At 39.6% G+C, this 13,040-nt stretch overlaps 1 protein-coding gene and 1 non-coding gene across 2 annotated transcripts in view; both read right to left on the bottom strand.

Annotated features, from left to right (window-relative positions):
* Positions 1-12,711, bottom strand: part of MTFR1 (mitochondrial fission regulator 1) — a 16,362-nt gene extending 3,651 nt beyond the window's left edge. The window contains exons 1-4 of the mRNA XM_009069722.1: positions 12,579-12,711; positions 9,461-9,559; positions 3,924-4,042; positions 610-851 (exon numbers count right to left, since the gene is read on the bottom strand). Coding sequence (XP_009067970.1) covers positions 610-851; positions 3,924-4,042; positions 9,461-9,559; positions 12,579-12,644 — 526 coding nt within the window. The 5' untranslated portion in view covers positions 12,645-12,711. The remainder of the gene's footprint in view (positions 1-609; positions 852-3,923; positions 4,043-9,460; positions 9,560-12,578) is intronic.
* On the bottom strand, positions 6,734-6,806 carry TRNAV-AAC. Its single transcript has one exon. It is a non-coding gene; the product is annotated as a tRNA-Val (tRNA).
* Positions 12,712-13,040: the final 329 nt, after the last annotated feature.

Below are 13,040 nucleotides of genomic sequence, written 5' to 3'. Positions count from 1 at the left end.
GGGAAAGAGGAGAAAGAAACTCAGTGAAAGAATTATTCTGCTTATTACCAGAAACAGTGCACCACTTTTGGCTCCATGTGCACAACGTGTGTGTGACCCCAGAGATGATTTCAGTAAACAATTAACTGCATTTTCTGTTACTTGAGATGTATATATTGCATCCTCTAAAAGCATAATTAGCATCTTGTATGAATACTTAATGATATCATAGAGCCCATTTCATTACTGGATGGAAAGACTTCAGCGTCAGTAATTAAGTTACATTCTCCTAGTTTGCTTTAAGCCATCATGTTTATGATGAGCTTTGCTCTGAAAGCTGTTTAATACTTCTTCCCTCATTCACAGAGTTAGAACTCTGCCAGACTTACACAGAAACAGGAAGACTTTTGGAATACTGGAAAACACAGAAAATCTGTCAGGTCACTTGTCTACAAGACCTATTCTGTATCCCTTGATGACTGTGCTATGTTTGTCTACCAAACTAACCAGAACAACATGGAGATGTGTTCAGCATTGCAGTATGTCACAAAAATGAATTAGCACATTGTTAATTATAACCGGGGCAAATCCATTAACTAATTCCTGCTACGAGCACAGCTAATTTAATACCTGTTGTCAAGTTCTGCTGTTCTTGCAAGGTTACAATTTTGGCTATTTGTGCTCTTAAAGTGGCTAGTTCATTTTCTAGAGCACTGATCTTCTGCAGCGCTTCTTCGTTTGCAATCACTGCTCTCCTGGGCACTGGTTCTTCTTCCAGCGGGTTCTGTACGGACACCTGTCTGCGTGGGGAATTTCCAGGATGATACAGCTCACCTGAAAAAGGCTGGGCTGGTTTTGACCAAACTTCTGACCTGTAACAAAAATATCACAAGATACTTCACAGGCTTTGTAATAGATAAAAGCTAAAGCAACGTCACCCACAAACCAGGAATACAAGCTGATGATCTGACTTCAAAATTGTCTTTACACAAATCACCAAGACATTACATAGCTTAAAGTGAGTAAGAGCTTCACCTCTTTTCTGTTTGCACCACTAGCTGTATTTCTCTTCCCCTGGCCAGCTTTCTTGTGGAATCCTTAATAGCAGAAGAAAAAAGGAATACACTCCCTCCCTCACCCCAGTCTGTATCTCTGTGTCATACCTGTTGTATATTTTAGTGGAATTAAAATTTAATTTTTCTTCCCCTCCAATGCTACCACTTTCCTCCCAAGGGTTGCAAACAGTCACTTCTAGTTTATTCCACTGAAGAAGGCAGAGTTTCTTAGTTCAAAGAATAATTGGACTTCTGATGGGATGAACCCCAATTTTAGCAGTGTTGGGGAATATTGAGTATGTGAAACAATAAAGCGATGCAGAGGCTGCTTATCAGTAGATGGGAAAGGGTTTTAAATCTAGTTTTTTAACACAGTAATTAGAACTGTAGAGAAGAAACCTTTGTACAGTTTCAAAGAGTCCATGACCTTCCCTCCTCTTCTCACAAGAGACTACAACTCTGTTGCCTTCCTTTTACCCACCAAAGCTCAAGCCATGTTAAACACTGAGGCATCATTGAGCATCTGCTCAAGTAAGTCAAATAAGCACTTACAAAGACACCAACCAAAGCAGCTGAGCAACCCGACTGAGTTGGAGATGTCGCTGCTCATTGCAGGGAGGTTGGACTAGATGACCTTTAAAGGTCCATTCCAATGCCAAACTATTCATGATTCTATAAGCAGAATTGCTAAGGATTGATGACAACTGCAAAATAGGACCACATACTTAACTCCTCAATCCTCCTTAACTTCAAACTCTGAATTTCTCAGGTGTCTCAGGATTCCATTGTTTATTCAAACATGAGAGTAAGGGCAGGGGCTGGTGATAGGACTTTTGAAGACGGGTACAGAATGGCTCCAGGTCACTACAGCCCAAGTGCCCCATTGCTCTGGCTGCAGGGGTTAAGCTGCTCTGAGTGGTCAACACATTAGATCTGCAGCTGTGCTCAGTTTAAGGCTAGAACCAGCCCTGTGCTCTGACCACCTCAAATCAGGATTGGATACAGATTTGCGTCTTCCACGACACTGACAAAAAAACATCAGCACAACTTGCAGAAGTTTGATCAAGGAGAACTGAGAGTTATCAAGGATGATAAAATTTAGGTGCAATCTAAATTACATGAATAGAGAGCAGGGTACTGCCTACAGCAGACACCTCCATGCACTCCCTGAATAAGGTGGAAGGAGCCAGTGGTCACTTCATGCTCTAAAGCCTGTCTCCTAGCCACTCTTTAAAGGAACTGAGTAGCTAAATAATAACACAGGGTATTTTCTGCTCAAAGCACTAACAGTGTTTTAAGGAAATGTCTTGATTGGAATCTAACACTGTAGAAAAATATTATGCCTGAGCTGTCACTACCGCTCTGACTAGGGGTAGAGGAAAAATGATTTGTCATTTAGTTGCTTCCTCTATAAAACTGCATTCACAAAAAAACCAAACTATGCCTGCAAGAGTGTTTACTGAATTATACAGTGAATAAATATTTAACAGTAACACCTATGTGATCTTGTCGAAACAGAATTTCAAATGCCTGGAAAACACCTAATCCACAGCAGCTCCACCACTAATACTGTGCACAGACGTAATAAACAGTGCACTTTGAAACACTCATACTTGCTAAGTAATTCACTTTCCATGCTCCATTATAAGCTGTTTGCCTTAAGGTCATTATATATCTACAGGATTATTTTAGTCCCATCCCACATCCATCTGTCCCCCTTCCCCCTTCTCATGCAGACGTTTCAGCAAATATGCAAGTCCTACATCTTTGGTAATACGTTCTTTGAAGCACCAAAGAGCTATTCTCCCTGTTGTCTCCATTAAATAGAACAACTCTATGGTTCAATCCTTAAACAAAATGTTTCTGTGCAAACAAAAGTCGTATTGGATAGTTAATTTCTTCTGTATCAAATAGACTTCACAAGCAGTGCTTCCCGAACAAGTGTTGATGTCTGTGACTCCCCTCTGAGATTCTGAAATTAATGTGGCAGCGCCAGAACGTTTGTTATGCAAAGCTTCACGGTGGCAAGTCGTGTTGGAGGGCATCTAGGTCATTACTAACCTATTTCATGTTTTCAAATTAAGAACAGTATCCTCCAGGAATCCTGAAGCCAACAATCTGTGCCCTTCTCTGGAAGGTTAGTTTATTTAGAAGAAAAACCTACTCTGCACTACAGAGCTGTACCTTTGTTTCTGGCTAGTCTGAGCAGCAGTTTGAGTAGGATGGAATACAGAACTTCATCCCTTCAGCCAACCTCTTTCATGCAGTGACAGTGCTATGTAGAACCCTTGCTCCAACACCACAGTACTTATCCCATTGTTTTGGACACAGGTGCACACATGCTTCCCTGCCAGTTTTCGTTATGAAGATTAAAGATGAAACACAAACCACGGGTTTTTAATTGTCTTTAGCAGACTGCAAAGCCTTAACCAGAAAGGTGAAAAACAACGTGCCAAGTACTGGGTTGCCAGAAGGACCAGTGCTGCTAACGAGGAGCTGAGCAATACACTGCCCCATATTAATGACAGTCTCAGGAGAATTGGATACTCAGTGTTAGCAATTGTGTCACACCACAGCAGACATTTTTGTGGGGACAAGGTTGTTTGAAGCTGTTACATGCGATTCTTTGCAATAAATAAATAAATAAACCCCACGGTCTTCCTTGTACAAAGCCAATCTCCCGTGTGGTTTCAAACCAGTCTTTCTTTCTTTGATAATCCTATTAGTCTAACCTCCAATACTTCTTTTCCAGACTTTACTTTTCTACTGCTCTTCCCTCTCTCTTCTCCCATTCAAGTGGTCTCTGTCAATGGCACTGCACAGCAGATTCTCAAAGGAGAGAAGGAAGGTTCTTCCTCTCAGTTCAGAGAGAAGACTTGAGGAGCATACCTGAGCCTTGTAGAGACTTCCCCTTCTTCTTGAGCAACCCATCCCACATCTGCAAAGGAGGCCACTGCATCTTCTCTGAGTTGAGCAGGTCGGTTTCCTTCCGTGACTTGAGAAATAAGCTACATTTTAGAGACAAGATTGAAGGTTTTAGCATCACCATTCCCAGCCCAAGCCACGGTTATTTTACCCAATACTGTTAGTGAGGCTACACGTAACCACTAACACATACGTGCACAAAAGCATCTGTAGCCTTAGCACACTTATTTCTGTCCCAGACTTGGTCCACAATCATTGCACTGCCTTCATACCATTCAATCTAGTCTGCTGAACACTGTTCATGGCTAACTACATATACCATCACATGACACTGCTGAACATGAAAAATCCAATGCAAATTGTTACCTTAAAGACAAACAGCAACATTCTCATATAATTCTCATATAATATAGCAAGCTAACACAGATAATGTGTTGAAATTATTTTCATGACCAGCAGTCAAAACAGACATTAAGGCTACCAGGACTTCCTAAGTCTTTGGCTCTGATTTACTATTATTTTGAAAACTAAATTCTGCTTGAAGGGCCTTTCCCTTCCCCTACAACTTCCAGAATTTCTGTACAAGAATAAAGGTGTGTACATTGCACAGGGCAAAAAACCAAAAACCTAACAGGCAGAAAGCCATTTCTACTAACTTAGTAATTGTAGAGACTATGAGTGAGAGGTAGGATGCAATCATAACAGTACACACTACTGGCTAACAATCTTATTTACCACATGCCAAACAAACTGACCATTTTCCAGGATGGTTCTGGCCATTTGTTTTACAACTGTTTGAAGCAAAAGTGAACAAGGAACCTTTCTTAGGTTTGTAGTTTAGTGATCTGAATGGAGATTTGAAAAACTGTTTACACCTTCAATACCTGCTCCATAGACACAACTCAACAAAATGGTTTCAAATCTATTCTGAAATACTGGCTGTTTCCCCAAGTTAGACAAGGGCCTATGTATGCAGCCACAGGACTCCGGAGCAGCCTGGGCTCAGTATGTCAGCAGGTAAAACCTACTGAGATAACCTGCAGTAATTTCTTCTGCTTGGTCTGTCACCTTGAGTTACTTATCTCAATTGCAATTATTACCCTTTTTTTGCTTGTAATACATAGAATCATAGGACTGTAAAGGTTGGAAAAGCCCTCTAAGATCACCGAGTCCAACCTAACACTACATACAATCCACAGGCCAAACCTGCCATGAGCTGTTGCAGTTCAGCACTGCCTGCTGCTGGCAGTGGCCAAGACACTGGGAACACTAGCAAAGCTGGTGGCAGTATGTACCACTCTGTGAACGCAGCTTGGATCCAGCCTGTTAGCACTTAAGGTCAATTTTCAAGGCAACTCACCTCTGCAAGAGCAAACTACTGTGTAGCAGCAACTATGAAATGTTATCATTAATCTGAATTTGTCGCAGACCTATGGCAGTGGGACTGCCTTCTGGACAAGGTGAAACCTTTCCTGAAGAACATCCAAATGTATTTTAATTGTAGCCTTTGATACATGAGTCCCAGGAAGAGAGAAGTTGTGAATTTGGGGTTGTTTTTTTCCTCAGGATTTGTTACAAACAGCTTTAGAAATTGAGATTACTCATCTTCACCTCACACTCTCACAACTTGTATGTGAGCCTTTATCACAGCTCCCAGGAGTGTGTATTGGCACCATCAGATCATTTGGAAACAACAGGGTTTTTTCCAGGTAGCATCAGCACAGATGGTAATATGTTTATCACATTAACAGTTGTGCCTAATACCATTACAGTCTGCCTCTCTTTAAAACAGCCTAGAGAATACTGCATTGCATGTTAGGATTTTTTCTGTTTGAGGCTTCCTTGGCTTCCATCTTTTTAAAAATTAATAGAAATTTTCACCACCACCACATTTGTATTAATGTTAATGGCAATTTAAAAGGTCTGTAATACATTAGTCACTCCTTGCAGGTGACAGAGATTTTCCTGACAGCAATGGCCACATGAGGAACTATTACCATCAAAAGATTGAAACCACATTTATTTAAAGGCACTACACATACTTGAATCAAAAATAATTTTATAAATCAACAGTGAGGAATACATTAAGCACTGCCAGGTTTCCAGCATCGTGAGATAAATAGCTTTTAATCCAACATTTAGCAGCAAGCCTTCTGTTATATTGTGATACAAGTTTCTTCTTATTTTTTTATTCATATTTATATGCAAACAGAATCTGCTTGTTACCCCATATACAGATGTTTCTTTTCTCTATCCCTACAAACAGCAAAGCTTTCCACAGCAGTGGATTTCAAATTTCAAGTTAAGGCAACATTTTTACTTCAGTTTGAAGGTTAAAAGTCAACACTTATCTCTTAAAACCTTGACCTGCCTGTCAACAACTCTGTGACTACCCTATTCCTCCAGTCCATCTCAGCAGAAGAAAACCTGGACAACTACTCTGCCAGCACCTAAAATGGAGAACAGAAAACAGAAAGCCAAATTCCACTGGATGACAGGAACTGATTAAATCAAGCAAGCAGGTTGCTTTTCTTTCTCTAGAAACTATGTAGTTGCTCCCCCAACTTCACCCTTTGCAGGCTCTTCTGTGTATTTCACTGTGCATGTCTTCTGCACACACACACCTGTGGGTTTCAGACCCGTCAGGAACTTCTGAAGACAATATGCACTGTACTGTTTTGGTGGATGCCACACAATCGTGGAATATCTCAAGCTGGAAGGGATGCATAAAGAATCCTCAAGCTCAATTCCCATAAGAGTGATCCTCACGCCAGTGTTTCCGTCTGGTTTCGAACCAGGGACCTTGCGCATGTTAGGCGAATGTGATAACCACTACACTACAGAAACGCCACTCAGGAGTGTGTCGGGGCAGGATCCCTGTGCTTTTTGTTTGCTCCAGAGAGTGGAGAACAGAACAACTGTTTTTATACATTTCAGGGCAGAATAAAAGCTCTAATTTCAATTTACTGATATAGTTATGTATTAAACGCTTGCAAATACTTCTTCAAGAAAGACAACCTTACGATGATTCTTCCAGTCAGCCCAGTAAATTCTGATGTTTGCTACATGCACACCAATTCCTTTGGAGACTTCTACTGAGCTAACAGGTATCCATCAGGCATCCATCCAGGAGACACACAGGACTAAAACAGGGATGATGCGGCTGAAGGATACTCTCTTGAGAGACAGTATTGTAGGTTTGGTTGGATCTACCCAGGCTACACTGCTAAGCAGAACTCTATTTTCTCCTGAAGACTACAGACAAGCCTAAGAGATATGACATACAAAAGAACTATATGAACCATTTTCATTTGCTCATGCCACACAGAGTACATAAAGTAAGGTCTGCCACCTCTTACTGAATACATGAGCAGCATTCAGCAATTAATTTAAATGTTTACTATGGCAAGATCTGTAAGACAGATAAAACAGTCAGTAGACCTCAAACATCAAAATGTTAGGCTACTACTCTTTTTTTTCAGACTAGCTGAGCAGAGTCACACTAGATGAGAAGTACAAACGTAACAGAGATATTTTTTCAGTGTCTCTCATCCATGTATCGTAAGGAAAATGAAGACCTATGGAAAGTTTGCTGTCTGGAGTTAGAAACACTGATTGCATACATGCACCATCAGATGAGGCAAATATGATTCGATTTGGTATTTTAAATAAAGTGACTTACAGCAAGATTCAGTGCATGGTCCTTTCATAACATAGCTAAAGGTGGCAATAAAGGGAGGAAGAGACAGGTAGAGGAAAGCATCAGTTGCAACAGCATGAAAACGATCGAGATCAGTACTGAACTTCACTACAGAATCTTAATGCTGAGATAAAGATAGAAAAAACAGGTGTTAGCATCACACTGTTACACGTTCAGCAGTTTATACATTGAAACAGTTCAAAGTCTGTGTAAACCATGTACATTTTAATGTGTTCCAAGGCTCAAATTTTGAAATTCCTATTTCTAATTACATCACCTCTGACAACTGTACTTCTGCTTTTAGGATCCTTTCCTTTCATCTAATAGAAGGTGAATGTTTACACTTGGTGTGCACACAAAGCTGACTGAATGTCACTTTAAGACGAAAAAAAAGACAAATACATATATGTGTTATGGTCTGAATCCTGTTAAAATAAATACAATATTTATTTATTTATTTGAACACTAAAAATATTCAGGGACAGATTCCCCAGACAGATCTTACTGTTCTTTGCAAGAGCATAAAGCAGAAACATCATCTTTTATGTATCATATTAAGAAAAGGCAGTATGTGGCTAACTATCTGCAAATGAGCATCACATTCCTTTGTATGGCCTTTATAACACAGAAAATCAGACACATTACAGGAGGGAGGACTTCACTTCCTTTCGAATCTGAGGCACAGGGAGCCTTATTGCTGGCAAAACTACTGCCAATTACATATCCAAAAATTTAAATCCAGCATGCCACTTTGTTGTCCTTCTCATCTGCACAAATCCCCCAACCTCCTTTGCTGTTCAAGTCTCACCAACCCACCAGTAGTGGGAAACAGCTGCCCCCTCCCAGTTTATCAATGTAATTATTTAAAAGAGGCAAAATGTTATCATGGCTTTTACTATCCCACCAACAACACTTCTATGGTAATGTGAACTATCTGATTTTGCTACTACATTTTCAAGTTGAAATACTATTTCATATAGGATAAAGAAATTAAACAGTGAAAAATTTAGCTGTGTGGAAATTACCTTAGCTTAGCACAGTTGATCATTCCCTCCATTCATTGCTCCCACTCTTGCTCAGCCCACGAAACATTCCTCTCTCAGCCTGAGTTCAAACACTACATTTCTCCAATTCTATACCCACCCCCTACCCCTAACACACAGTTGAAGAGATTATGTGTAACAGCTTCCACATTCCCATCTGTTCCTAAAAGACTCATTATAAAAAGCAAGGGGTTTTTTTTCCTCCTTAAGCTTTTACCCTCACTCTTTACCCTTCCCTTTCACCCACCCAGTGCTGGCCTTGTATTTAAAACAAAAGCAAACAGGGCACTCATGTTATCTTGTTACTAATTGTTTTCACTTTCTGATAAAGTTGTTTATTTTCCCAAATATTTTTAAGTAACACTGATCATTTTACATGCCTCTCAAGCCTATCTTATACGTGCTGTTTATAGAAATAAGTTTAGAACATTTTCCTCTTTTATGAATACATTTTTTTTCAAAAATTAACTTCTTAATACTGTATTGCCTCGGTTTAGAAGTTCCAAATTCCTTCGGAAAAATATTCATTATGTTTCATTCTGTGTGTCACAGCAACATGGATTCCAGTTTTAGGCAGTACAGAAGCTCAATGATCCCTATTTGCAAAAAATCTGAACTGGAAGCAGCAAGCACTGGAGGAAGCTAATTCTCTTATGCGCCCAGTTTATCATGTTCTGGTTTTACAGCCTTCCAGTCATGAGCAAATCCCTTTATCAGTAACAGTGAAATGCACATTCTACACTGTTGAGAACACCTACCTGAAACTGAACTCTTGGACACTGGATGAGAGAGAGGTTAGTACCAATTTTTCTTACAATACTTCGAGATGAACCATAAGGCTTGCTTGACCAAAGCACCTAGATGGGAAGAAAAAAGAAGCCAGCTGTTAGTGAACTGATTTTTATATCCTATTGGAATAACTTTCCATTACCCTTCACACACCACACTTGTGCTAAGCATATTTAGTTATTCCTTTCATGCTGGAATAGAATACAAGGTATATACACTGAATTCTGTATCAGTGAATGCCATAAAAAAAAAAATCATAGTTATGTCATTCTACATCTCCCAAAATACCCTTTTCCTTTTCTAATTAAGAGCTCTTCTAAAACAAGAATAGTGTCTGCCATTCTTAACAGAAAAAAATACCAGCTAGAACAAACATGAAAATGTAACTATGAACTCAAAGAGCAAAGGAAAGTAAAAAGGGGAAAATAAAATTTTTACAAGAAAGAAACCACCCAAACATCACCTAGAGAAAACTGCCCATGGCACCTCAACACACCTCCCTTCATCAGAACTGCTCCTAGTGCAATTTAGATTTCCTCTACATTATTTCAATAGGGATTAAATTTGCTCTTTTTTGTTGCATTTAGTGATTACTGTACTATTTACCATAGTTGTATGAAATGAAATGAAATGAAATGAGAGTTCAGTCCTAGGAGAATAGTACAAAATGAGCCAGAACATAAGCAAAAAGCCCCAGAGAGTAGAGAAGATTTCAGCATGGGGAAAGGCAACAATGACAATGCAAAGAAGGAAAAGAATAATGAGAAGACTCAAACACAGGGTATGTTGTTAGCAAACAGTTAGAACACTGTATGGTAATTTAAAAAACTTGGCCACTGTTTACTTACAGCTGTAACTATGAATTTACTACTCAGACCTTAGTTTTGAAAACTCATAGCTTCAAGCAAACTCAACATCCTGTTAGAAGGCTGCCCAACAAGGAAAACTTAGATAAAATCCAGGCTATTAATACTGAAACAACCCTTGCCTGGCACAGCAATACTGCCTGTATGACTACTGGAGTGCAGCTGTGGGAGTTCCACAACACACAGCTGAACATTCTGATATACTAAGCAAAGATCACAACTCTTAGATGTTGAAGGTTCTATTAAAAAGCAAAGTTTATGTTCCATGGTATTTATTCCCAGATTACCTCAGAAACTTCAACCAAACATGTTGCCTATTTCTGAACAAGTATCTTTCCTTCCTCTGGCTTTAGAGGGATGTGAAAATTTTGACAAAACACACATGCACTGCACATATGCTATGCTAGATCCTCACATCAGAGCTGCAAGTTTGCCATTAATCCACTCAGACCTACATTTTTCCATTCTACAAAACGGATGTTCTCTTGCTTAATACACAGATTGAACACAGATTTTTCCAAGCAGAGTACTCTATTGATTCTGCATGTTGGTTGCCTCAACAAAGCCCTCATGTTTGTCACTATCACATTACTGTTTGTCTATGTCTGAGCAAACAGCAGGTAAATAGCCTTCATGAACAAATCACTGACAAACAGCACCACAGCAATACAGGCTCACTATTCACAGCTGACACTGATGTTTGAAGCAGAACTGTTGGCGATAGACTTAAAGCAATGTGGCACTGGAAAAATAATACCAGTCAAAGGAAGGCTTAATTAATTGCAGAAGTACTTCCACAACAGCAAGAGAGCCCAGACTACATGCTGTATTACCATCATAAGTGCAGTGCATTTTAAACAAGTGACAGAACTTGTTTAAAGATTGCTCAGACCACAGACAAGATGTTAACTAGCACCCACATACTCAAAAATGTTTGGTGCCCAAATGCCCATGGGGCTGTTCAACAACCATGGCTTGGTGCACCAGAACTTTTAATGGCTCAATTTTGGCAATTCAAGATACACCAGGACAATATTTTTCAGAGAACTGCATGCAAGCTGTGCCACAAGGTGTGCAAATAAACTCAGCACACTGCTCAACTGAGCTAGTAAGTCTCAGCACTGCTCTAACCAAGTTCACACAGCTTCTTGTTGACTTGAAGCACTGGCAGAGCAAGTCTGCAAAACATTACTTAGTCATACACTCTTATTGCATCAGTGTTTTGCTGTTGTTCAGAACAGCTGACATTTGGAAATGTAACTGCATTATCACAAGCTTGATACAAGCAGAGAATGAGGGGAAATATATTAAAAACTTGTTCCTCCCCCTATTTAGGCTGGAATTGCTGAACTGTGGTCATTGCTGACAATGACCACAGCAAACACCTCTGGTAATGCAACATATTCTTACGCTTTGAATTTTCAAAGTTCAAACAAAATCCTAAAATACAGATTCTTGCTGGCCATTTTAATTTACAATGTATAAACATTTTGCTCTCCATAGATTCCCAAGACTGATAAAAAGTTCAACCACAATAACACAGGCTAACACATTGCACATAGCTGTTAAGGATTTCCCTGCTGTTAAAACATTAAAATATTTCCACAACTTACAGGCATTACTGCACTAGGACAATGAAGTACAATACTTGTAGTCAAAATAGCTTCCTAAAGGTCCCAGTGACAAAACACTTGATGTGTAGCAGCTCTCTCTGCTAAGCATTCAAAATAAACTATATACACTTTCCCCCAAGAGGAGAGCTATGCAAGCACATTCCTCTGTTTACCTAGTAAAGAACACAGCTCTGTTGCTCTCTGCAACACTTTCAAAAGAGGTAAACAGCACAATTCTAATAATCTCAGTTTCACGGGACTTTTCACATCTCCAAGGTAAGAGCAAATAATAATCACTGCTAAAATAAATTGAAAATTCTCCCTCAGCTTCAGAACCCACATGGAAGTCCAGCATGAAAATCAGTGTCTACGAACTAAAGGGTTTGTTACTAGAGCTAGAAGGAACTGCACAGTACTTTCAGCACATATATTACTCAGTACTTCAGTGTCCAAGTAGTAAACATCATACTTTTTCTGCAATGCAGAATTATTTAAGTACTGAGTATGCTTTAAGGGTCCTGCTGCAATAGATAAGCACAAACTAATATACATGAAGTGCTTTGTGTACATGTTTTTCTGAAAACATAAAGGAATTTTGAAACACTTACTGATTCCATGGTCAATCCAACTTGTTCAAGAGCCATCCTAATTAAGCGCTTAAACCAGCAAATCATCTGGAACAGAAAAGGCCTTTCCAAACCTGGACTTAAGCCTTCCAAGCCTACAAGGCTGCTGGGGTTCCATAGTAGTTCTGAAACAGACACATAAGAATCTTAGATGCATATTGTGGACACATACAGAAGTAAACTGCTATGTGTATTCCCCGCCCCCCCAAAAATTTACAAACAGTGGAAACAAGACATATCAGGCAACACCAATTCCTCATACTGCAAACCAAAGGCATTCAGAAGGCATTTATTTCATACAGGTAACAAAGACTTTCAAGTAATGTAATTTTCATAGCATCACAAAATAGTTTGGGTTGGAAGGGACTTTAAAAATCATCCAGTTCCAACTCTCCTGCCATGCACAGGAACATCTTCCAGTAGACCAGGTTGCTCCGGCCCCAT

This window comes from Acanthisitta chloris, unplaced genomic scaffold (assembly GCF_000695815.1).
Source record: "Acanthisitta chloris isolate BGI_N310 unplaced genomic scaffold, ASM69581v1 scaffold41180, whole genome shotgun sequence".
Lineage (NCBI taxonomy): Eukaryota > Metazoa > Chordata > Aves > Passeriformes > Acanthisittidae > Acanthisitta > Acanthisitta chloris.
This window is presented reverse-complemented; position numbering and strand designations above follow the sequence as displayed.